Source organism: Corythoichthys intestinalis, chromosome 21, assembly GCF_030265065.1.
Source record: "Corythoichthys intestinalis isolate RoL2023-P3 chromosome 21, ASM3026506v1, whole genome shotgun sequence".
Taxonomy (NCBI): domain Eukaryota; kingdom Metazoa; phylum Chordata; class Actinopteri; order Syngnathiformes; family Syngnathidae; genus Corythoichthys; species Corythoichthys intestinalis.
The window spans coordinates 37,333,635-37,359,709 of record NC_080415.1 but is presented as its reverse complement, the minus strand read 5'-3'; the positions used below and the strand labels follow the sequence as shown (position 1 = coordinate 37,359,709).

General features: G+C 39.0%; 2 protein-coding genes across 3 annotated transcripts in view; both read right to left on the bottom strand.

Annotated features, from left to right (window-relative positions):
- gucy2cb (guanylate cyclase 2Cb) overlaps positions 1-14,330 on the bottom strand; it is a 31,509-nt gene extending 17,179 nt beyond the window's left edge. Inside the window, exons 1-13 of the mRNA XM_057825531.1 lie at positions 14,003-14,330; positions 9,161-9,267; positions 9,002-9,069; positions 8,715-8,930; positions 6,037-6,158; positions 5,871-5,973; positions 5,673-5,787; positions 2,780-2,921; positions 2,495-2,577; positions 1,125-1,233; positions 972-1,053; positions 797-905; positions 650-703 (exon numbers count right to left, since the gene is read on the bottom strand). Of these exons, the coding sequence (XP_057681514.1) occupies positions 650-703; positions 797-905; positions 972-1,053; positions 1,125-1,233; positions 2,495-2,577; positions 2,780-2,921; positions 5,673-5,787; positions 5,871-5,973; positions 6,037-6,158; positions 8,715-8,930; positions 9,002-9,069; positions 9,161-9,267; positions 14,003-14,330 (1,638 nt within the window). The remainder of the gene's footprint in view (positions 1-649; positions 704-796; positions 906-971; positions 1,054-1,124; positions 1,234-2,494; positions 2,578-2,779; positions 2,922-5,672; positions 5,788-5,870; positions 5,974-6,036; positions 6,159-8,714; positions 8,931-9,001; positions 9,070-9,160; positions 9,268-14,002) is intronic.
- Positions 14,331-18,545: 4,215 nt separating this feature from the next.
- Positions 18,546-24,993, bottom strand: csdc2a (cold shock domain containing C2, RNA binding a). 2 transcript variants are annotated; one of them, XM_057826774.1, is made up of 5 exons: positions 24,748-24,993; positions 22,918-23,051; positions 21,966-22,187; positions 21,770-21,892; positions 18,546-19,851 (listed from the first exon to the last, which is right to left on the bottom strand). In XM_057826774.1, exons 3-5 carry the CDS (start codon positions 22,124-22,126, stop codon positions 19,689-19,691), a joined length of 447 nt encoding a protein of 148 aa, XP_057682757.1. In that variant the 5' UTR covers positions 22,127-22,187; positions 22,918-23,051; positions 24,748-24,993; the 3' UTR covers positions 18,546-19,688. The 2 variants fall into 2 exon arrangements, with proteins under 2 accessions (XP_057682757.1, XP_057682758.1); XM_057826775.1 differs by lacking the exon at positions 22,918-23,051 and having other exon boundaries at positions 24,748-24,992.
- Between the last annotated feature and the right edge of the window lie 1,082 nt (positions 24,994-26,075).

Here is a 26,075-nt window from a genome sequence, read left to right as displayed (position 1 = left end):
AGCCAGGCGGAAGTTTGCCAAAACTTACTTGATAAAGCCAAAAAACGTTTAGGAAGAATGTTCTCTGGTCACATGAGACAAAAGTAGAGCTTTTTGGGAAAAGGCATCAACATAGAGTTTACAGGGGGAAAAAAACGAGGCTTTCAAAGAAAAGAACACGGTCCCCACAGTCGAACATGGTGGAGATTCCCTGATGTTTTGGGGTTGCTTTGCTGCCTCTGGCACTGGACTGCTTGGCTCTGTGCATGCCATTATGCCATTAAGTAGGACTTTTCCTATGGTTAAAGCAGGACTCTCTCATATAACATAGTACACATTTCATGAACAATGAGGTTTTTGTCTTTTTCATTTTAAGTAGGCCAAATCAATAATATTAAAAGTAAACAAATGAAAATTGCTGCTGTAATTTAATTCTTTCAATAAGCCATATAACTTGCTACGATCCAAGGTTTTGAACATCTGATGTTGCTCACAGTGGAACTCAGTGTGCTCAGAGAGCTTGTGTGTCTGCTCGGACACATTAAAAATTAGAGGTCACACTGCATTTTGACTTTTCGATTGCAAGGTTTCGGATCACGACTCTGTATGAGCAGATCCTGAAAGTCTGACTTGAACTCACTAGCAAAAATATGTGATCGTGTCTGATTACCTTCTTATCGTAGAGTGCTCGGCGGATCTTGTAAACTTTTTTCCTCTCTTCAATCTGATAGGAAATCATAGATAGAACACTTCAACATGCAAAAAGTACAAAAGCGGACAATTTATTCATATCTGCTTGAATGTTTCATATGCTTACCTTCAGAGAAACTTGGTTATGTGTGTTGTCCTCCAGCAGAGTTAGAAGGTCGGAGGGAATATGGGAAATGGAGCTTCCTCTCCTCAGTCGACGATCTCTCCTGTTTTGTCTGGATACGCAATCAAATTAGGATATCATGAATTTTATTTTACGCAAAATTCATGTTGTTTATTACCTGTAGAAGACAAAAGCGACGATGCCCACCACCACCACAATCAAACCCAAGATGACGACGACAATGTCAAGTGACGGAGCCTCTACGGGGGAAACGTTTACAGTTTCTCGGTTGACGATTCACCGAATCGAATAGACATGAATCTGAGTTTACCGTCGTCTGGCTTGAAATTGGGAAGTCTTGCCCCCCAGACAAAGGAGGGGTCATCCTCAACCAGCGTGGTAAGGTTATGTTCTGTGTCAAACTCGAATAGGATGCGATACTGGAAACAGAACAATGTAATTGATGTCTGATAGTAATACATTGATTTCAATTGACAGCAGAAGTGAGTCATCGCCCCTACCAAAATGGCCTCCGGGCGGCCATGTTGGTTGGGGCAACGTTCCAATTAAAGTCAATGCATTTATTTGAAAACAAAGTCATACCTCGGTTTTTTCTTACGGGGCCCTACTAAAGGCACATCAACAGAAATAAAATAAATTTACGCAATCTGGTGCGCACCAGAAACTATTGGTGTTCACCAAATTGTTTCTTGCGCGGGCCAGATTGTTTCAAGTGCGCACCAGAAACTATCCGGTAAACATTAGCATTATATAGCATTTAAGCTAGCAGACTTTTGCTACGCAAGTTAGCCAGTTGTTGTAAACATTAGCATTATATATTATTTGAGCTAGCGGACTTTTGCTACGAAAGTTAGCCAGTTATTGTAAACATTAGCATTATATAGCATTGAAGCTAGCGGATTTTTGCTACGGAAGTTAGCCAGTTGTTGTAAACATTAGCATTATATATTATTTGAGCTAGCGGACTTTTGCTACGAAAGTTAGCCAGTTATTGTAAACATTAGCATTATATAGCATTTAAGCTAGCGGATTTTTGCTACGCAAGTTAGCCAGTTGTTGTAAACATTAGCATTATATAGCATTTAAACTAGCGGACTTTTGCTATGCAAGTTAGCCAAGTTTGGAAGTTTGCTGTGAAGTTAGCCAATTGCAACAATGCAACAACTGGCTAAATTTGGCTATGAAGCAAAATTTTTATTACAATTGGCTAACTTTTGCTATGAAGTTAGCCAATTGCAACAATGCAACAACTGGCTAACTTTCATAGCAAAAGTCAGCTAGCTTAAATGCTATATAATGCTAATGTTTACAACAACTGGCTAACTTTCATAGCAAAAGTCCGCTAGCTTAAATGCTATAAAATGCTGTTGTTTACTAGATAGTTTCTGCTGGGAATGAGAAACAATCTGGTGTGCACGAGACTGCTTAAATTTATTTTATTCCTGTCAATGTCCCTTTAGGGCCTCTGTAATTCCTCGACCGATTTTTAAAAGACTATTTCATCAAAGTCCAAACATCTGTTATTTACTCAGTGGCCTCCATGTTCATTCACTGCCAGACCCTCCACTTCAAATACATAGTTCATCATTGGTAGACATGCTAATTAGTAGGAGAGTCTTTCAGATCTAGTTGTGCTCAGATGACGTAAATGTGGAGTATTGCACTTGAAAAAGCTATTACCTCGTTATAATTTGTGGTGTAAATGATGGACAGGTTGACATCTCTGTCTCCGTGCTTGTCGAGCCGATAGTTCCCTGCGATACCTAAACAGGCGGACACAAAATTTTGCCACATTTATCGACTGACAGTTCAATTTTGTCATGTCGGTGGAACAAAATTGACAGGCTGACAGCCTCCTGCTGCTGCGCCTCAGGTCAACGGATGTCAAGTCCGCTGTCCTATCTTCACACATTATTGCTTGACGACGGTAAGCACGAGCGCAGAACATCGATCGAGGCGGCTTACCGTTAAAAGAGATGTTCCGAAGATAATTCACAGAAACGTATGGCCTCTGATGAACCTCGGATTGAGGATTGTCAAGTATATGCTTTATCACCTGACTGACCAGCAACACCGAGTCGTGGTACGCCGCCATGTAGTCGTTCATCTGCACCGAGATGACAGACAAAATTCCAGCTCTACAGTGGTATGAAAAAGTATCTGAACCTTTTGGAATTTCTCACATTTCTGCATATAATCACCATCAAATGTGATCTGATCTTTGTCAAAATCACACAGATAAAAAAAAAAACTGTCTGCTTTAACTAAAACCACCCAAACATTTATAGGTTTTCATATTTGAAGGAATCTGGCCTTTTTGCCAGATTGGCGGAATCACGCCACCCAAACCGTCGGACCCGCGCTAGTGTAGCTCCAACGACCCGGGTCGGCGAAATTCTGACAGCCCGGCCAAAAGGCCAAACTCCGCGCGTTCACCTCAGTCTTAACCCCTTGTACTGACTCCATTTTGAAAACTGGAAAAAGGCTTTAAAACACAAGTTGGCAATTTATTCAGGTTGACGGCGATCAAACGGCAAGGCAAAACGGCAACAGACCCAGACGAGGAGGCAGACTGGTTCCAGGGTGACCATATCACAAGTCAACAAAATATTCCCAAGAAAAATGAAAATGATTAGTTAAACATTCATTCTTTTTTATGTCTCTCGTAGGGCGGGCCGTGGGCAGGAAGAGGGGTGTTTTTGGGTCTTCTTCTGTTGCAGATTTGGGCGGTCAAGTTCATGTGTCACCGTTGCTGGCTCATGGTTAATGAGGCAACTGAGCTGGGAGGTTCGATGCGCCTCACCATCTGAGAGGCGCTGAGCTATCAAACTTGGAGTTCTTTTTGTTATCGAGTGTTTGTGGTAGTACGGGACGTCCCGCCATTTGTTCTGGACTGTCCTGAAGAGCTGTTTGTGAGATTTGGTGTTCATTCAATCTTCCATTAATGATTGCAAGTTGTCCAGAGATATTGGACTGTGCCAATGATTTCTGTAAGTCTTTAGCAGACACTCTAGGGTTCTTTTTTACCTCTCTGAGTATTCTGCGCTGAACTCTTAGCGTCATCTTTCGTGGACGGCCACTGCTTGGGAGAGAAGCAACAGTGCCAAACTCTCTCCATTTGTAGACAACTTCTCTGACTGTCGATTGGGGAACATCCAGACTTTTAGAGATGGTTTGGGATCATTTCCCAGCTTTATACAACAATCCTTGATCGCAGGTCTTCAGACAGCTCGTTTGACCGAGCCATGATGCACATCAGACAATGCTTCTCATCAAGACAATTCTTACCAGGTGTGTTTTTATAGTGGGCAGGGCAGCTTTAAACCACTCATCAGTGATTGGGCAAACACCTGACTTAAAATGTTTGGTAAAAATTGGTTTCAATTGCTCTTTAGGCAGCGGGTTCACTTACTTATTTTTCACCCTTCTGTCATTGTTTGCATGCTATCCTCATTAAAATATGAATGATTAATGTTTAACTAATCGTTGTCATTTTTCTCAGGAATTTTTGTTGACCTGTAATATGGAACCAGTCTGCCTCCTCGCCTGGGTTTGTTGCTGTTTATCCTTGCCGTTTGATCGCTACGACCTGAATAAATTGTCAACTTGTGTTTTGAAGCCTTTTTCCAGCTTTCAAAATGGAGTCAGTACAAGGGGTTGAGACTAAGGTGAACGCGCGATGATGGGGAAAATATTACATTATGCCTTTGTATGATTGCTTCTGTGACATAGATTGAAACAACATCTATTGTTTTTCCAACTTCTTCCCATAGTTAGGAGACGCGCTTGAGTAGGGAATCTCACGAGATAACTTGTTTTGCACCATAGTACGCGCCTGAGTTCCATAGCTAAGAGGGAATCTCACGATATAACTTGTTTTGCACCCATAATATTTACCATTTGTTGCATCTGTTGGAGCACAGCTCATTTGTCCCATGTGAAAAGTCCTTTTTCAAGGGGGCTGAACCAAAAGTAGCTTTAATGTTTGTCATTGGACGGGGCCGCGCCGCTCGGGGGCGGAAGTTGGCCTCTCCGCCTCCGAGGGGTGCGTCCTAACAAAAGCAGACGTTTCCGGGTGACCCGTGAAGTCCGCTGGTGGATTAAGCGTACGGATCGCCCAGCTTTGTCCTTTTGCCGCTTTACTGGAGTGTTGCTGGCTTCCCACTCATTTGTCACGGTAGGCGATTTTCATTGCTAAGGGACGACATAGTTGTGCTGTAACGATAACGCGGGGATTCTGGGATTGACAAACTCAAATCTAGCGTCACGTTACCATTGTTTCTGCTTGTTTTTGACACTTGTTGCTTGCTCTTGTGGGATTGTAGTCAATAAATCTTATTTATTCTGCATTTTCTAATTGCTAAACATCGTCTATTGAGCAAAAGTGTGCCTGTTATTGATTCACCGCGAACCTGGAAATTTCGGAAAATGCGGAGTTTGGCCTTTTGGCCAGGTTGTCTAGATTTCGCCGGCCCGGGTCGTTGGAGCTGCGCCAGCGCGGGTCCGGCGGTTCGGCCAGCGTGATTGTAGCAGTCTGGCTAAAAGGTCCGATTCCTTCAAATATGAAAACCTATAAATGTTTGGGGGGGTTTAGTTAAAGAAGACAGGTTTTTCATCTGTGTGATTTTGACAAAGATCAGATCACATTTGATGGTGATTATATGCAGAAATTGAGAAATTCTAAAAGGTTCAGATACTTTTTAATACCACTGTATACGCACATGGGAATCATCAATATTGGCCACGTATGTTGGAAACAAATGATGAGTTTCTCAGTATCAACCCGGCAACAGGTGTATACATTATTTTGAACAAAAATGAAACGACACTAACAAATGAAAGTTTCCAGTATGCTTACTGTACTGTTGCTTTTTGGGTCGGAGTCAATGGTGTAATTCCTGGTGTTGGGCATGGTGAGCACTAACACGTTCTTCATGGACGAATGAGATGTTTTGTTTTTGTAGTATTGATCACTGTAGAAACAGAAGCCGTTGAGTGAAACAGTCAAACACCCAAAAAAACAGCTCTAAGCATTATGAAGCAGACAAGTACTGACTTGTAGAGATCGATAAGGATGAAGAGAATCTCATTACTGTCCGCTTCGGTTGAGAGATTCTTCACATCCATGACGTGATTAACAGAACCGCACATGATGAATACTGCAATCAGAAAAAGGATTTTCAACGTGTTTCTCATCCAAATAGCAGAGCGGTGGAACGTACAGTTGCTTGTCCTATTTGTGCGCGACGACAAGACTGTTTTGAGGTCTTCTGGTTTTCGAAGCATCGTTCTTTTCACACTCTGAGCGAACATGTGCGGTGCTGATTCCAGTGCATTTATGTACCTGTGCAAATCATATAAAGTGGTATGAAAAAGTATCTTAACTTTTTGGAATTTCTCACATTTCTGCATACAATCACAATCAAATGTGATCTGAGCTTTGTGAAAATCACACAGATGAAAAAACAGTGCCCACTTTAACTAAAGCCACTCACACATTTATAGGTTTTCATATTTAAATGAGGATTGTATGCAAACAATGACAGACGGTGGAAAAATAAGTGAACCATCACATTTAACATTTTGTGGCAGCAATCACCATCAAATATGATCTATCTTTGTCAAAATCACACAGATGAAAATCTCTGTTTTAACTAAAACCACCCAAATATTTATAGGTTTTCATATTTTAATGAGGGTAGTATGCAAATAATGACAGAAGAGGGTAAAACAAGTAAGTGAACCATCATATTTAATATTTTGTGGCACCCCCTTTGGCAGCAATAACTTCAACCAGACGCTTCCTGTAGCTGCAGATCAGTCTGCCACATCAATCAGGACGAATCTTGGCCCATTCTTCTCAACAAAACTGCTGTGGTTCAGTCAGATTCCTGGGGTGTCTGGCATGAATCGCTGTCTTTAGGTCATGCCACAGCATCTCAATGGGGTTCAAGTCTGGACTTTGACTTGATCACTCCAGAATTTGTATTTTGTTATTCTGAAACTATTCAGAAGTTGATTTACTTCTGTGTTTTGGATCACTGTCTTGCTGAAGCATCCATCCTCTTTTAAGCTTCAACTGCCTAACAGACGGCCTCAAGTTTTCCTGCAAAACATCCTGATAAACTTTTGAATTCATTTTTCCATTTAATGATTGCTAGTTGTCCAGGCCTCGAAGCAACAAAACAGCCCCAAATCACGATGCTCCCTCCACCATGCTTCACGGTGGGGATGAGGTGTTGATGTTGGTGAGCTGTTCCATTTTTCCTCCACACATGATGTTGTGTGTTACTCCCGAACAGTTCAACTTTGGTTTCATCAGTCCAGAAAATATTTTGCCAAAACATCTGTGGAGTGTCCAAGTGCCTTTTTTTTTTAGACAGCAATGGTTTCCTCCGTGGAGTCTTCCCATGAACGCCATTCTTGGCTATATTTTTACATATAGTTGATGTGTGCACATAGATGTTGGACTAAGCCAGTGATTTCATTAGCAGACACGCTAGGGTTCTTTTTTTTTTTACCTCTCTGGGTATTCTGCGCTGAACTCTTGCCATCATCTTTGGTGGACGGCCACTCCTTGGGAGAGAAGCAACAGTGCCAAACTCTCTCCATTTGTAGACAATTTCTCTGACTGTCGATTGATAAACATCCAGACTTTTAGAGACTGTTTTATATCCTTTCCCAGCTTTATATAAATCAACAATTCTTGATCGCAGGTCCTTAGACAGCCATGCTGCACATCAGAAAATGCTTCTCATCAAGACAATTCTTACCAGGTGTGCGTTTTATAGTGGGCAGGGCAGCTTTAAACCACTCATCAGTAATTGGGCACACATCTATATTAAATTATTTGCTAAAAAAAAAAGGGTTTAAATTGCTCCGTAAGTCTCCTTAGACTAAGGGTTCACTTACTTATTTTTCCCCCTTCTGTCTTGTTTACATGCTATGCTCATTAAAATATGAAAACCTATAAATGTTTGGGTGGTTTTAGTTAAAGCAGAAACTGTTTTTACATTTGTGTGATTTTGACAAAGATCAGATCACATTTGATGGTGATTTTATGCAGAAATGTGAGAATTTCCAAAAGGTTCAGATTAGGGCTGTCAAAATTATCGCGTAAACGGGCGGTAATTAATTTTTTAAATTAATCACGTTACAAAAATTTGACGCAATTAACGCACATGTCCCAATCAAACATTTAAATGGCAGTAGAGTGAAATGCCCACTTGTTAATTGTGTTTTATGGAGTTTTGCCGCCCTCTGCTGGCACTTGGGTATGACTGATTTTATAGGCTTCAGCACCCATGAGCATTGTGTAAGTAATTATTGACATCAACAATGGCGGGCTACTAGTTTATTTTTTGATTGAAAATTTTACAAATTTTATTAAAACGAAAACATTAAGAGGGGTTTTAATATAACATTTCTATAACTTGTACTAACATTTATCTTTTAAGAACTACAAGTCTATCCATGGATCGCTTTAACAGAATGTTAATAATGTTAATGCCATATTGTTGATTTATTGTTATAATAAACAAATACAGTCCTTATGTACCATATGTTGAATGGATATATCCATCTTGTGTCTTTCCATTCCAACAATTTATTTTACTGAATATATATATAATTTACAGAAAAATATGGCATATTTTATAGATGGTTTGAATTTTTAAGCTGTAATTAACTCGATTAAAAATTTTAATCGTTTGACAGCCCTAATTTAGATACTTTTTCATCCTACTGTATAATGAGGAAACCTGTAGCTTATAGGTTTATAGGGTTGGCTTATATAGATAAGAACAATTTCAGTTTTCTTGTCAAATATTTTGGGTGCGTCTTATAGTCCGAAAATGACGGTAAAGCACAAACAGAGCCGATACACTGCGTGTTCTCTCACCAGAAGCATTCCTCGGAGTTATGCTGCATTTTATACACGTAAACAGTCTCCCACACCGGCTTGATGGCGTTGTTGTCTTTCCAGAAGTGGACGAAAAAGTCCGAGATTTTACGCGCCGGAGGCAGGAGGCGCTGTAAGTTGAGCGTATTGTCGCAAGACGGACCGAAGCTGCCCGCCGAGATGATGGGCGTGCTTAGTTTCAAACCTTTTTCGGCGCTGACGCAGAAGGAAATGATTGAAATTGATGAAAACCTGTGATGGTGATGACGTACCGGTGGTACACTTACTCGACCAGGGGGAACGTGGCGTAAGTGCAGGTCGGGCCTAGCACGGCGCATCCCAGGCTGTTTGAATGCTGCCAAGAAAATACATACATTGATACAATAATGATCGATCCGTGAGTCAGGAAACCAATCTAGATGGTTATTGATGATAAATGTACTCACCACAAGATTTGTTAACTCGGCCACTCCTTCACATGCACTACTGTGGCAGCCTTTTTGTCGATAGGAGGTTGTGTTGAAACCGCCGAACATGACCGTCAGGTTGACTTCTTGGTGGAAATGTACATAACAGAAAGGGTAGAATGATACAGTGGGGCAAATAAGTATTTAGTCAACCACTAATTATGCAAGTTCTCCCACTTGAAAATATTAGAGAGGCCTGTAATTGTCAGCATCAGTAAACCTCAACCATGAGAGACAGAATGTGGGAAAAAAAAAAAAAAGAAAATCATATTGTTTGATTTTTAAAGAATTTATTTGCAAATCATGGTGGAAAATAAGTATTTGGTCAATACCAAAAGTTCATCTCACTTTGTTATGTATCCTTTGTTGGCAATAACGGCGGCCAAACTTTTTCTGTAACTCTTCACAAGCTTTTCACACACTGTTGCTGGTATTTTGGCCCATTCCTCCATGCAGATCTCCTCTAGAGCAGTGATGTTTTGGGGCTGTCGTTGGGCAACATGGATTTTCAACTCCCTCCACAGATTTTCTATGGGGTTGAGATCTGGAGACTGGCTAGGCCACTCCAGGACCTTGAAATGCTTCTTACGAAGCCACTTCTTTGTTGCCCTGGTTGTATGTTTAGGATCATTGTCATGCTGAAAGACCCAGCCACGTCTCATCTTCAATGCCCTTGCTGATGGAAGATTTTCACTCAAAATCTCTCGATACAATGCCCCATTCATTCTTTCCTTAACACAGATGAGTCGTCCTGGTTACTTTGCAGAAAAACAGCCCCAAAGCATGATTTTTCCACCCCCATGCTTCACAGTGGGTATGGTGTTCTTCGGATTCTATTCGGTATTCTTTCTCCTCCAAACATGAGAACCTGTGTTTCTACTAGAGCTGTCAAACGATTAAAATTTTTAATCGAGTTAATTACAGCTTAAAAATTAATTAATCGTAATTAATCACAATTCAAACCATCTATAAAATATGCCATATTTTTCTGTAAATTATGTATATATTCTGTAAAATAAATTGGAATGGAAAGATAAGACACAAGATGGATATATACATTCAACATACGGTACATAAGGACTGTAGTGGGCATTTCACTCTACTGTCATTTAAATCTGTCTATGCTGTCCTCACTCTAAAGCGTCTAATTTTTCCAAAGCTAGACAGCTAGTGAACAACGCCTTAATAATCAGACTTCTTCCTTTTTCATCTGATTTATTAATAACATAGCCTCAAAACATTGTCCTCTTTAGACCGTCGTAAAACTACAAAAAAAAGTACACAAGCATTGCATTAGCAACAACGTTAGCTTAGCACGCTATACAGGTTCACTAAACATAAACAAAAAGCGTCTCATACAAAAAATAGAACATTTCGCTTACTAACATAATATGTACATTCTTTACAACAACCATACTTACGGACAAATCTTGTCCAAGGATCATATAAGCACAACATTACAACGTAGGCGTCAGCCCGAGACGTCGTGCTGCCATATTGAACTGGCAAGAAAACAATAAACCATGTCACAAAGCGACCACAAGAGTTCGCTGTTAGACAGCACAAAAAGCCTTGCTGTAAAACTTACCAATAGACCGAATACTGTCTGAGCGGGACATGTGCGTTAATTGCGTCAAATATTTTAACGTGATTAATTTAAAAAATTAATTACCGCGTGTTAGCGCAGTAATTTTGACAGCCCTAGTTTCTACCAAAAAGTTCTATTTTGGTTTCATCTGACCATAACACATTCTCTCAGTCCTCTTCTGGATCATCCAAATGCTCTCTAGCGAACCGTAGACGGGCCTGGACGTGTACTTTCTTCAGCAGAGGGACACGTCTGGCAGTGCAGGATTTGAGTCCCTGGCGGCGCATTGTGTTACTGATAGTAGCCTTTGTGACTGTGGTCCCAGCTCTTTGTAGGTCATTCACTAGGTCCCCCCGTGTGGTTTTTGCTCACCGTTCTTGTTATCATTTTGACGCCGCGGGGTGAGATCTTGCATGGAGCCCCAGATCGAGGGAGATTATCAGTGGTCTTGTATGTCTTCCATTTTCTAATAATTGCTCCCACAGTTGATTTCTTTACACCAAGCGTTTTACCTATTGCAGATTCAGTCTTCCCAGCCTGGTGCAGGTCTACAATTTTGTCTCTGGTGTCCTTCGACAGCTCTTTGGTCTTGGCCATAGTGGAGTTTGGAGTGTGTCTGACTGAGGTAGTGGACATTTGTCTTTTTTACCGATAATGAGTTCAAACAGGTGCCATTAATACAGGTAATGAGTGGAGCCTCGTTAGAAGAAGTTAGACCTCTTTGACAGCCAGAAATCTTGCTTGTTTGTGGGTGACCAAATACTTATTTTCCACTCTAATTTGGAAATAAATTCTTTAAAAATCAAACAATGTGATTTTCAGTTTTTTTTTCCACATTCTGTCTCTCATGGTTGAGGTTTACCCATGTTGACAATTACAGGCCTCTCTAATCTTTTCAAGTCGGCGAACTTGCACAATTGGTGGTTGACTAAATACTTATTTGCCACACGGTATATACAGGATTTTCAGAACTATAAAGGCGGACCTAAAAGCCTTCAATTTTCTCAAAAGCAAACTGTGCGGTTTATAATCCGATGCGCCTAATATATTTATCAATATTGTAGTGCTGCAACGATTAATCGAGTAACTCGAGTATTCGATTAGAAAAAAATATTCGAATTAGATTTTGCTGCTTCGAGTATTCGTTTAATTGTAATGGTATATTTTGAAAGTGTTTGCTTTTAGTTTTATTGATTAGGGTGGATACATTGCCCTCTAGTCTGTCTCATTTCACATGGCTGAATCCAGCTGCTCCCTGTTAAGACCCACATTAGCTAAGTTTTTGTTCGAGTTAATGTTTTTTCATGCATTCATAATTTAGTTCGTAGGTATATTTAGCCTTTTCTTTGTGGGAATATGTGTCTAAACCATTTGTTAAGAGCATTGTAAAAAAAAAAAAAAAAAAAACACAACTTTAGCATTTTATAGCATTTAAGCTAACTCACTTTTTAATGCATTCATAATTTAGTTTGTATGTATATTTAGCCATTTTTTGTGGGGAAAATGCGTCTGAACCATTTGTTAAGAGCATTGTAAAAAAAACTTTAGCATTTTATAGCATTTAAGCTTGTGGAATATTTCTATTTAGGTAGCCAAAAAAATATTCAAATTAAATTTTGTTGCTTTGAGTATTCGTTTAATTAAAGTGGCGTTGTAATGGTTTATTTGGAAAGTGTTTGCATTCAGTTTATTGATTAGGGTGGATACACTGCCCTATGGTCTGCCTCTTTTCACATGGCTGAACCCAACTGCTCCCTGTTAAGGCCAACGTAAGCTAAATTTTTGTTCGAGTTAATATTTTTTCATGCATTCATAATTTAGTTCATAGGTATATTTAGCCTTTTCTTTGTGGGAATATGTGTCTGAACCATTTGTTAAGAGCATTGTAAAAAAAAAAAAAAAAAAAAAAACACAACTTTAGCATTTTATAGCATTTAAGCTAGCGGATTTTTGCTATGTAAGTTAGCCAATTGTTCTTTTGTTGTACATAGATCCTCATTTTTTAGAAAAAATTGATAACGTTTGAGGCTCAGCTCAGGTATTTTAATTTTTCATGTTCCTTATCCGATTACTCGATTATTCGAACAAACTACCCTAATTTTCAGACTATAAGCCGCTACTTTTTTCCCTCATTTTGAATCCTGCGGTTTATAGTCCAGTGCGGCTTATTTGGTGATTTATTTGGGTTAATAGGTAAAACTTTTTTTGAGAGCGGGATCATAAGACTGTCATAAGAACATCATAATTATGACATGACACTATCATGGGCATTACTGAATGCTTATGACAGATGTCAATATGTGTCATGTGGCATAATATGTCACCAACTCCATTTATGTCTAGCTCAGATCTATTACGTCCATTCAAAAGTGAGATAATTTGCTGGATGACACTAACCGACATCTATTATAAGCATTCAATAATGCTTATGACAGTGTCATGTAATAATTATAACAGTATTATGGCACTACTATCCCAAAAAATGTTACCAAATACAATAGCTAGCAATTAATGAAACAACTGGAACAGTAACTGAAGAAATAATTAGCACAGAACATGGATTTTGATCGTTATTGACATTTGTAGTGCTGCAATGCATGCTAGGAGGAATGTTGGATGACAACAGTGTTGACAGCAGGTGGCAGCAGAGGTTGACTGTCTCCCCCAAGGGAGCAGTGATGACCAAATGAAGATTTTTGAAACAATAAGGCTTTGCAGCCAATTGGTTCAAATTTTCATGGTGGTTCATTTGGTTTCATGACAGTCTTATAATGCCTTTGTCAAATGAAGTGTTACCAGTTAATATCTTTTGGTGTAAATATCCCATAGTAAAATGAGGACAACTGCGGCTTATAGTCCAGTGCGGCTTATCTATGAACAAATGCCGTTTTCATGTAAAATTTGGTGGCTGGCGGCTTATAGTCAGGTGCGCCTTGTAGTCCAGAAATTACGGTAGTCCATCAATTAATCGACTACTAAAATATTCGATAGCTGCAGCCCTACAATATTGGTTCATGGCATGACATTCCCTGTAGTGCAGCACCATCTAGTGGATGTATAAGCCAACCCCAACTACTACTACTACTAGTACTGCGCCTTATAATGCGGTGCGCCGTATATATGAAAAGTTTTAAATAGGCCTTCACTAAAGGTGCGCCTTATACTCCGATGCGCCTCACCATCTTTCAGTGCCATGGACGACACTAGACGTCAAATCCGTTTCGAGTCTCAGCTGAAAAAAATTGGACGTCTTGCACCGTCAATGGCAACCAATGAGTGCCAAAAAAGGCTAGATTTGTGCATGAAAGAGTTTAAAAACACACACACACACACACAAATAAGTGAATTTCGTAAAAGTTTCTTACTGTTTTCAGGCACCGATTCCGTCTCCAACGCCTTTAATATTTGCCCTCGGACAAATTTCAAGCTCCAGGGAGAGTCCTCGTCATCCAGGAGAATCACATTCATAGAGATTCCTCTCAAACACGGGTGGAGGCCGTGATGCGACGGCAGAAACGTCGCAAAGGTGCACCACCACAAGCACCAACCACCTAAAGCCATTTTGTCAGATTATCCTCACTCAGAATAGAATAAAAAATCCATATCACGCTTAATCCGACACCAAATCAAAATGCGCACAAGATCCAGCAGTGAATTTTTCATCTGTTTTCAAATCACTTCCTCCGTTGGGCACCTCCTCCAATTTGTTAATATACAACTAGAAGAGAAAGAAGAAGGCCATATAACGTGGTCTCTTGTCATCCCAACGTCTGCAAGAATTACGAGCGCAAATAGACGATAAGCGCAATGACCACGACTTTTGCCTGGAAGCATTGTTATAAAAGCATAAATCCAGATGTGGTGATTATTTCTAACTAGGACTTGATTATACAGTATTCTACTTGCTCGGTAGTATGACTACATGTCATGACATGCAAAATACTTTTATATTTTCGTTAGGGCTGTCAAAATTATCGCGTTAACGGGCGGTGATTAATTTTTTCAATTAATCACGCTAAAATATTTGACGCAATTAACGCACATGCCCCACTCAAATATTAAAATGACAGCACACACAGTGAAATGTGTACTTGTGTTTTTCGGAGTTTTGTCGCCCTCTGCTGGCGCTTGGATGCGACTGATTTTATAGGCTTCAGCACCCATGAGCATTGTGTAAGTAATTATTGGCATCACTACTACTGCTACTAGTTTATTTTTTGATTGAAAATTTTACAAATGTTATTAAAACAAAACATTAAGAGGGGTTTTAATATAAAATTTCTATAACTTGTACTAACATTTATCTTTTAAGAACTACAAGTCTTTCTATCCATGGATCGCTTTAACAGAATGTTAATAATGTTAATGCCATCTTGTTGATTTATTGTTATAATAAACAAATACAGTACTTATGTACCGTATGTTGAGTGTATATATCTGTCTTATCTTTCCATTCCAACAATAATTTACAGAAAAATATGGCATATTTTATAGATTAACGATTACGATTAATTTTTAAGCTGTGATTAACTCGATTAAACATTTTGATCATTTGACAGCCCTAGTAAATAGATTATTAATAACGCAATTTATTGTAGAATAGAGTAGCCCTTTATAATCATTATACACTATATACTGTTAGCGAGTGAGGCTAGCGGCCACCTGATGTAAACAGAACTTTTCTGGCAAAAATTCTTGTGAATAAATGCTTAAATCCCCAAATTCTTCATAGATATTGACGTAAAACAGTCTCGATTCTTGGGTAAAAGCAAAGAAACCGTGCAGTTAGCGTTTTTTTTTAACGTATATTGTCAAAGTACAATGCTACTCTGTTAGCGAATGAGGCTAGCGGCCGCCTGGAGTAAACAGAGCTTTTCTGGTGAAAACTCTTGTGAATAAATGCTTAAATCCCCGACTTCTTCATTGATATGGACGTAAAACAGTCTCGATTCTTGGTTAAAAGCAAAGAAACCTTTCAGTTAGCGTTTATTTTATGTATAGGCTGTTGTCGAAGTACAATGCTACTCTGGTAGTGAATGAGGCTAGCGGCCGCCTGGCGTAAACAGGGCTTTTCTGGCGAAAATTCTTGTGAATAAATGTTTTAAATCCCCGAATTCTTCACAGATATGGACGTAAAACTGTCTCGATTCTTGCTTGAAAGCAAAGAAACCATGCAGTTAGCGTTTATTTTACGTATATTGTTGAAGTACAATGCTACTCTGTTAACGGCCTGACGTAAACAGAGCTTTTCTGGTGAAAATTCTTGTGAGCAAATGCTTAAATCCCCGAATTCTTCATAGATATGGACGTAAAACAGTCTCGATTCTTGGTTAAAAGCAAAGAAACGTGCGGGTAGCATTTATTTCGCATAATTATTGCCAACTATGAGGCGCTAGTCGGTTATGAAAATTAGCCGCCCCCATGTCTAAACAAAGAAGAAAATTCCTGCCAATAAATGCTTCAATAACGCATGCATGCTACGAAAATATAATATTTACCTCATCAATCCATCATCAGCAATATGACAATTATAGCTCCATACATTAAAGAAACAGTGCAACTTAATATTCAAAGAGATTGAGACAGCTGGCACCTTCCCCTTCAATTCAGACATGCTGTCTGTGCTTTGACAAAACATTCTCTTTTACACCTCTGAAACCATTAAATCATCCACCTGAATGAATAATGATGAGCGACCGCTCATTTTTCAATTTTGGTTGGCTTGTACAATTTGGCAAAATGTTAGGAAGACATCAAAACACTTTTTTTCTTTTTTTGCTGAGGATTCACTGAGAAGAAGTGTCCGACATGAAACCACAAAGAACAACTATCTCAATCACTCTCTGTCTGAAAAATTTGCTACACTGTACCTTGTATAAAAAGGAGGTGTAGGCAAACTGCAGCTTTTGGAATACGTAAAAAGGTTGTCCACCCGATTGCCTGCCTGAGCGGTCCACTGTCTGACAAAGCCAAGGCAGCCCTGCTCTGCAAACACTCAAGATGCTAATTGGAGCAATCCAACCCTGTGGTTTTGTGAGTGTGAATGGGAACAATCGTCTCAGTGCAACATAATGCTTGCTATATTTAAAAAAATGTAATCTATCAGGTATCGGAATCGGTATCAAGAGGCAAAAACATGGCAACGGCGCAATGCTAATTTACACTCGACTACAAACTCGAGGGAAATGAATTGAATAACAGAAATGATTACTGCAAAAAGGAGCGCAAAGGTAAGTCATAAAGAAAGATTGAAAGAGCTTGTTGATAGCAATGCGTTTGTTAACTGATTCAAGTAAATGATCATTAGTCTCAAATCAATACGGATCAGGGTTACTATGTACAGTAGAGTAGTTTATTGATTTATAACTGCCATGTGATTGTCACTTGTAATCTTTATTTAAACCTTGTTCAGAGACTGCTCAACTCGTCTTCGCTAGACGTCCAATCCCTTTGTAGCGGAAGGGCTGACAGTCTAGGGATATAAATGACAAACAATTTGTTAAAAAATACTGACTGAATAGGTGACTTGAAGTTCGGCTCTGGGACCCCCGATTTGGCCAACTTTCAAATTTGTCCGATATGCACGTGTGATACATCATTGGAAAGCTTAAAATCTCAATTTTCTGGGGGAAGAAACGTTTTGAACAGGAGGGCATTTATTAAAAAAGTAATGTTTTCTAAACAGCAAAACCCTATCTAGAGGTGAGAGCACGCGAGAGCAGAATTACAGACGCCATGACTTTAACGAGATATTATGGCGTACTTACCTTGTTTCGATCCAAAAGCTCCATGTAGCATGTAACGCTGAGTGTCAAGACACAGCTGTGAATGACCACAGCTGGATTTTATGGGTGAAACATGGTCATATAACAAGGGTCGCAATGCAGAAATCGCAGACATCAAGGAATGGTCGAGATTTTCCTTTTCATATATTTACCCTTTTAAACTTTTTTTCCAATTTTTCTTTGTTTGGATTGATTATTTATCATCTAACATATCAGAGAAAATGCGACAGTAACAAAAAAAATACAATTAAGCGATAGTTATGAGGTAGATATCTGTGAGTTTTTTACAGACGCCATTTCTTTCATTGTGACGTAATTTGTTTAAAAGTTTAAAATATACAAGTGAATATATATATTTTTTTTTAAAACGAAATATTAGACATCAATTAATGATTCTAAGCTAAAAATGACATTTTGAAAAATAAATACAATTCCTTACCTTCTTTTTATGGCTAGGTTTAAAGTCTGCTAGCTTAAATGCTATAAAATGTTAACTTTTTTTTCAACAATACTCTTAACAAATCGTTCAAACACGTTCCGACAAAAAAAAAAAAAGCTTTTTTATGGCTAGGTTGCAACAAAAGCGGTTACGCGATGTCTGTAAACGGGGGTTTCCAGGGTAAAACGGACAAATTAAAAATAGTTCGGGGGCTTAATGCGCCATGAATCTGCTATAGCAGCATATATTGTTCTATTGAACACAACAGTTCTTTTGGCTTAAAATACAGCAGTTTATTTTAAAAAGAAGTGCAAGGGCAGAAACTGCTTTTTCAGCCTTGTCTGTGTTTTCCGTCATACACGTATATACTGTACTATCTATATCTTTATATGTGGTATTAGTTGTCTGAATCAGTATCAGGAGCCAAAAAAATGGTATCGGTTACTTTCATTTTGCTTCAAATTTACACAATGTCGACATAATGTAAATTATGGACAGTCTGAATATGCGTACAGAGTAACCATTAAGTAAAAAAAAAAAACAGATGAAGAGTTGGCAACCTAGTCCATTTATTAAAGATCTTGAACTTATTTGCTATGTCTTCACGTAGTAATGTGATAAGTCAGTTTATTTAAATGTTAAGACCCAAAGGACACAATCAAAGTGATTAGACAAATAAAAAGTGCTTTGACCACTAACAAACCAGCACTGTGAATCAACAAGTACATTGTGTTGCATTATTTTGACTGTCATGGATTTGCATTGTGTAAGACAAATATCATATTTAATTAAAAACTGACATTTTTTTAAATCACTCAAATGATGTAAATGATTCTACGCTGATGCAAAATGAGTGGTTAAATATAAAGGCAGCCTTTGAATGTGCCGTTGTTACATTCAAAATAAATAAGTCAATAAATAATAAATAGCCATTGAAGACCGACATCACAAAACTCTTTCTACGTACTCTAACAATGACATCACGTCATTGTTTTTCAATTACTTTTTAGAAAACCAACTTTGCAAAACGTCTCCCTGAAAGGGGAAACGCCTTCTTTTCTTCTATTTTCATTTCTTGATGATTTTCGTCCATGGTACCGATACGGCACTAAAACGACATCATCTGTATTGGAAGAGTACTAAGAAATAATGTGGCGATGTACTTTTCAAGATCAAGTTTCTGCTGGTTGCCATACCTAAGATGGCCTCCAGCTACGTCTAACGTTGCAGCGCTGTTTCACCGAGCCTCCACCTTGTCTCCGCTGGGCAAAAACACTTTTTTAACCCACTTATGGCTTGCTACTGTTTTATCTGGTGCTGATTTGATGGGCGAAAAGCTTGTTGCTTACACTTTGTTTTTCTGATTATTAGGTGTATCGTAGAATGATTTAGTGACATTCTCTTATCGTGAGCCTTGTATCGCAAATCGTATTGTATCGTGAGGTACCGAGAGGGTCCCACCCCGAGAACATAGTGCGTAGCATATGCAACATTATTTCTTGGTACTACCCTCTGATGACGTTATCTTAGTGCCATGTAGGTACCGATACCGATACTAGCATCAATATTCTTGCAACACTATAATTTAATACCATCAAAACATTCAGACTACATTCAAAATCCTTTGCATTAAACTTGTTCGGACTCCACCATTGCTCCATTCACTTCCACTCCTCACTGTTTTTTTGACGCTCTCTAAGAGCTGATGATCTGACCCGACCACGTCTCGTGCTTGCTTCCCGGATTCAGGTGGGTGATGGCCACCTCCACCGCCTGGATTTTCTGCATTTTGGGAGGAATGGGGCACACCTTGTACGTCACCTCGTCGCCTTCCGTCGGCACGTACTCGCCCTCGATGCTGTCGAGAGAGCAAACTGGATATTATATGTTCAATTTAAAGGCAAACTCAGGCGCGTGGACTCCAGGGCTGCAGTTATCAATTATTTTAGTAGTCGATTCAGCTATCAACTAGTTAGTTTAAGTACTCAGATTAGGAACATTTAATGCGTAGCATCTATTTTAGGAGATGAAATACCAAGACTTGCTAAGATTGCACTTTCAAAAGAGCATCGATTGCCAATACAAAATAAAATTCTCGAGTGTTTCTTCAAACTATGCAGGATTGCACTTTCATTGAAAAATAAATTAAAATACCTGAGCTTAGCCTCAATCGGTATTAGGAAAATAAATAAATGAGGATCTGAGTAGAACAAAAGAACAATTGTCTAACTCGGATAGCAAAAGTCTGCTAGCTTAAATGCTATAAAATGCTAACTTTTTTTGTTTTGTTGCAATACTCTTAACAAATCGTTCATACTTATGTTCCCACGGAAAAAAAAACCCAACTAAAAATACATTTAAACTAAATTACAAATTTATAAAAACATTATCTTATGTTGGTCTTAACAGGGAGCAGCTGTATTCAGCCATGTTAAGAGTTATGTCATATTCACTGTTGCCACTAGAGGGCAGTTTATCTCCCAAATCAATAAAACTAAATGCAAACACTTTCAAAACAAACCGTTATAATGCCACACGAATACTCGAAGCAACAAAATTTGATTCAAAATTTTTTTCCTAATCGAATTACTAGAGTTAATCGTTGCACCACTATTTTGTTCATTCACTGCCAACCCTCCCAATGAGCTAACTTGCATCGCTTGCTTAAATGCTATGAAATGCTAACTTTTTTTTTTTTTTTACAATACGCTTAAAACAAATCGTTCAAACACCTTTCCCACAAAAAAAACGCAAAATATACCTATAAACTAAATTACCAATGCATAAAAAAAACATTAGCTTATGTTGTCTTTAAAAGGGAGCAGCTGGATTCAGCCATGTTAAACAAGTTGTGTCGTATTCACTGTTGCCACTAGAGGGCAGTGTATCCACCCAACTCAGTAAAACGAAGTGCAAACACTTTCAAAACAAACCATTATAACACCACTTTAGTTTAACGACTACTTGAAACAGCTAAATTTGATTCAAAGCTTTTTTCCTAATCGAATTACTCGAGTTAATCGATTAATCGTTGAAGCACTAGTGAATAAATAGCATTATAGTGATATATTGCTTGTCAAGTACTAAAAAAATATGTTGTTTTATAAAAGGAACCAAGAGGCAACCAAAGTTTTCCATGAGACAAAAATTTTCCACTAGAACATTGTCTGCTAACAAGAGGTCAACCGATATATCGGCCGGCTGATTTTTTTCATCACAATATCAGCTGATTTACTATTAAAAGCCGATGTGTTAAAATCATTCCATGGCAATCTTCCATCCAAGTACTAAACAGGCTAATTTTTCTTATGAAGCTCGACCGATATATAACATTTTTTTTTAATTGGTATACCTGAGCTTAGCCTCAAAGCGTATTTTAAAAAATACATGAGGATCTAAGCACATACAATTGTATAGCAAAGGTCTGCTAGCTTAAATGCTATAACATGCTAACTTTTTTTTTTTAACAATACTCTTAACAAAACGTTCAAACACATGTTCCAACAAAAAAGAAAAATATACCTATAAAGTAAATTACGAATGCATAAAAAAAACATTAGCTTATGTTGGTCTTAACAGGGAGCAGCCATGTTAAAAGAGTTATGTCATACTCACTGTTGCCACTAGAGAGCAGTTTATCCACCCAAATCAATAAAACTAAATGCAAACACTTTCAAAACAAACCATTACAACAATCTTTGAAGCAGCAAAGTTCGATTCAAAGCTTGTTTCTAATCGAATTACTCGATTAATCGTTGCAGCACTAGTGGACTCACTCAGAAACATGGACAAAGATGTCTTCTCCTCCATGAGAGGGCCGAATGAATCCGTGACCTTGCGAGCGGGAGAAGTTCTTGCACACGCCTTTAAACACGGGACCTGATTTCGCTCGTACCGTCCTGCGCACAACCGGGACAGACTGAAGTGAAGACACGAGTATTTGACAGTTTCTGAGGACAAAGCACGACTCACGCCGAGTATGTGCGGGTGCGTTTGGTGGGCAGCGGGCTGGGTAGCTCTCCGCCTGTCTGAGGGGGTTTCCTTTCCCGAATCTTGCCTCCCCCCTGGAGAAATGGGAAGGAGATCTGAAGCGAGGACGCGAGCGGCGGTGGCGGGGGGTCGGTGTCCGACATCTCCGTGTTTCTCCTCTTCCTTAAGCCGACGCAAGAGTTACGCCTCGTGCATCGTCGACAACTGAAGTACGACAAGAGACAGGAGGTCGATGTTAAAGCCATACTAAATTTTGTAATACTTTATAGTACAGTATAACAATAACAGTCCATATAGATAACTTTGTGCTGAGAAGAAAACAATACAATCATTTGAAAAAAAATCAAATGTTGTTAGCATTGGTGTGCATGGCTGTCACCCCAGGAGGAAGCCTCTTCTGAAGACCCTTACACAAGAAAGCCCGCCCGTCTCATCAAACCATAGGACATGGTTCCAGTAATCCATGTGCTTTGTTGATATGTCTTCAGCAAACCGTATGCGGGCTTTCTTGTGTACCGTCTTCAGAAGAGGCTTCCTCCTGGGGTGACAGCCATGCACACCAATTTGATGTAGAGTGCGGCGTATGGTCTGAGCACTAACAGGCTGACCCCCCACCTCTTCAATCTCAGCAGCAATCCTGATAGCACTCCTGTAACGTGTCGCATGACATTTTGGAGGGAAAATGACAAGCAGTACTCAATTTGGACAGTTAGGGATGTACGTTTTTTCTAAGGGGTGTACTCATTTTTTTTGCCAGAGGTTTAGATATCAATGGCTATGTTTTGAGTTATTTTGAGGGGAAAATAAATGAACTCTATTATATAAACTGCACACAGACTACTTTTCATTGCGTCAAAGTGTCATTTTGTCAGTGTTGTCCCATGAAAAGATATAGCTACTTAAATTTCTGCAGAAATGCGAGGGGTGTACTCACTTTTGTGATACACTCGGGTGAAAGTGGGCGGGAACGTTCAGGAACGCAGTTTCGATATAAGGTTCAGGGCTGGAACGCAGTTCCGGTATAAGATTCAGGGCCGGAACGTTGTTCCGGTATACGGTGCTTTGATTCTGAAAATATGACGGCAACTGTCTACAGCAGGGGTCAGCAACCCTGGTCCTCGAGTGCCACTATCCAGCTTGTTTTCCATGTCTCCCTCCATTGACACACCTGAATCAAATTGTCATCAGGCAGGAGCCTGATGACAATCAAGATTATCTGATTCAGGTATGTTAAAGGAGGGAGACATGGAAAACAAGCTGGATAGTGGCACTCGAGGAACAGGGTTGCTGACCCCTTGTCTACAGCAATCAGATTTACATACACAAGTGTTAACAACAAGCATAATAAAGTGCATAGCATAATCCGTTTCCACCGATATTCATTATCTATTTTATTCAGCATGGAGGTTTCCCCAGCTACTGCATTTATCTGAAATTGACTATGACGAGTCACGTCAATGTGCGAATGCACGCAGCAAAGCAAATCGCCTGCACTCATTTATCCGTTCAATTGGCTGACATACTGACATGTGATCACCAGAGATAGTTAGCTCTGATTGGTTCAAATGTGCTTGCTTTCTGAAACAGGAAAAAAAAAAAAAAAAAGAAAGAGTTAAGGTGGCTTATTTATCATATTTAGTTTTATTTGCTCTGATGGGGAGCTTCAGAACATCTTAGCTGTCAATGTTCACTTTGGACTTATATTTGTTCATTTATGTTAGGCTACTTATTCATTTCCTTTTGATTTAAAAAGTCAATTTTTGCACGATCTTCAAAATACATTCCATTTCACTCTGCATCATACAAGTAATTTGTACTTATTTTTCTGAATGTATGTTACTTATATCTTTTAAAAAACACAACAAAAAGTAAATGTTTACATTATCTTCAATTTTAATATACATCATATGTTCTTAAGTAGTTAAAATTGAGATTTGGCATTTAGTATGTGAGGAAATGAGGAAAAATACAAATTAGGAGATGGAGCCAGCTGGGGTTATAGCTGTTTTTGTTCACTTTTATTTTGCAAATCATTGAAAATACACAATTTTGAATGGAAAATCAAGTTTTTGTATGTGTTATAGTAAATAACTGACCAAAAAGAGTTTCCTTTGCATTTCAGTAATTTTACCCCAAAATAAATAAATACAATTTCTGGCTCCGTGGCGACCTTCACGTCGGGGAACTCCGGCAAGAAATTCTAACCACTTTCACCCCTGGATACATTGTATATTCTCACACTTCTAGTATGGACTGAAATGATTTTTTTTTAAAGTGTAGCTTGGATAGAGGACCCTCACTCTCTCACACACACACACTTGCACACAAAAGGCCACACACACACTCTTCTTGCATTGAAAGCATGGCATTGTGGTGGGGCACATTCATCAGTATGGGAAACACGTCAACACACATCCACACTTGAAACTTTTAACTAGTCCTTTAGACAGACTTTGTATATTACACCACCATATGGTTTGATATTAGGATTAAATAATTCATAACGCCAAAACGCCTTGAAGCGTTTTGTTTCTAGAACATTCTCGAGACAGTTTCCCAACACAAAGACTGTTAAGCTACAGTATTTTAAACCAAACCGAAAACTAATGTTAAATCAGTTTTCTTTTTTAACCATTTTCATTTTCTTTTAAGTAGAAGTCTTAACGTTACAGAAGAGACAAAGAGTAAAGATATTACGGATTTCATCCGCCCAAAACATCACTAGCAGAGCCAGAAAGATCGATCGAACTATCGGGTTACTTACCGTGCTAAGCGATTCGGTGTCTCAAAGGCGTTCAACAGACGATGATGTCATTAATCAGTCTAGAGTGGACGGAGCGATGAATTAAATGACTGGATTTTGTACGTGTGCGACGCATTCAAGCGATGCCAGATCAGAATGGAAGAAGCGAGGGAGGGGTGGGGGTGCTGTTAAAGTGGGAGTTACTTCAAATCAAATCTACTGAATTCTTTGTTCGCAACATTGGAAGCATAGTTAACTATCTATTCTTATGAGCCCCCCCCACCCCCCCCCCCCACCCCAAAAAAAGTTAATGTGCTGTGAGGTCGAGAAAAATATTTTCCATTGGTAATCTGTAGTTTTTAGCAACTTGTTGTATACTAAAATGTTGGTACTGATTACTTAATTTACGGTAGTTTATTCATATCTACCCACATATTAGTTAACTAGAGTACAGACTGCCTATGATGATGATGTTTTTTTTGTTTTTTTTTTGCTGGCCAAAAGTATTGGCAGCCCTGCAACGCTCAATTTCTCCCAGAAAATGATTGCAATTACAAAAGCTTTGGTCGTAATATCTTCATTTATTTTGCTTGCAATGAAAAAACACAACATAGGATGGGGGGAAAAAATGAAATCATTTTCATTTTACAGAAAACTCCAAAAATGGGCCAGATAAAAGTATTATCACCCTTTGAAAAATCCTGTGATGCTTCTCTAATTTGTGTAATTAACTAAATCACACTTGCTGCCAGTTAAAATGGATTAAAGTTGACTCGACCTCTGTCCTGTGTCCTTGTGTGTACCACATTGAACATGAAGACCAAAGAACTGTCTGAGGACTTGAGAAGCAAAATTGTGAGGAAGCATGGGCAATCTCAAGGCCACAAGTCCATCGCCTAAGACCTGAATGTTCCTCTGTCTACTGTGCGCAGTGTCATCAATAAGTGTAAAGCCCATGGCACTGTGGCTAACCTCCCGAGATGTGGACGGAAAAGAAAAATTGACGAGAGATTTCAACGAAAGACTGTGCGGATGGTGGATAAAAAAACCTGGACGAACATCCGAACAAGTTCAAACTGTCTTGCAGTCCGAGGGTACAACAGTGTCAACCCGTACTATCCGTCTGCGTCTAAATGAAAATGGAATCTTTGGTAGGATACTTAGGAAGACCCCACTTCTGACCCAGAGGCATAATAAAGCCAGGCTGGAGTTTGCCAAAACTTACCTGAGAACAGCAAAAACGTTTTGGAAGAATGTTCTCTGGTCAGATGAGACAACAGTAGAGCTTTTTGGGGAAAGGCACCAACTTTGAGTTCACAAGAAAAAAAAAGAGGAGGCCTTCAAAACAA

What these genes read in the sequence shown, in the direction of transcription:
- csdc2a (XM_057826774.1), bottom strand. Translation starts at nt 22,126, where the DNA reads ATGTCGGACACCGACCCCCCGCCACCGCCGCTCGCGTCCTCGCTTCAG. An exon ending in CGCACCCGCACATACTCGGC is followed by an intron (nt 21,893 to 21,965) that starts GTGAGTCGTGCT and finishes GGTTGTGCGCAG; the next exon opens with GACGGTACGAGCGAAATCAG. An exon ending in ATCTTTGTCCATGTTTCTGA is followed by an intron (nt 19,852 to 21,769) that starts GTGAGTCCACTA and finishes CTCTCTCGACAG; the next exon opens with CATCGAGGGCGAGTACGTGC.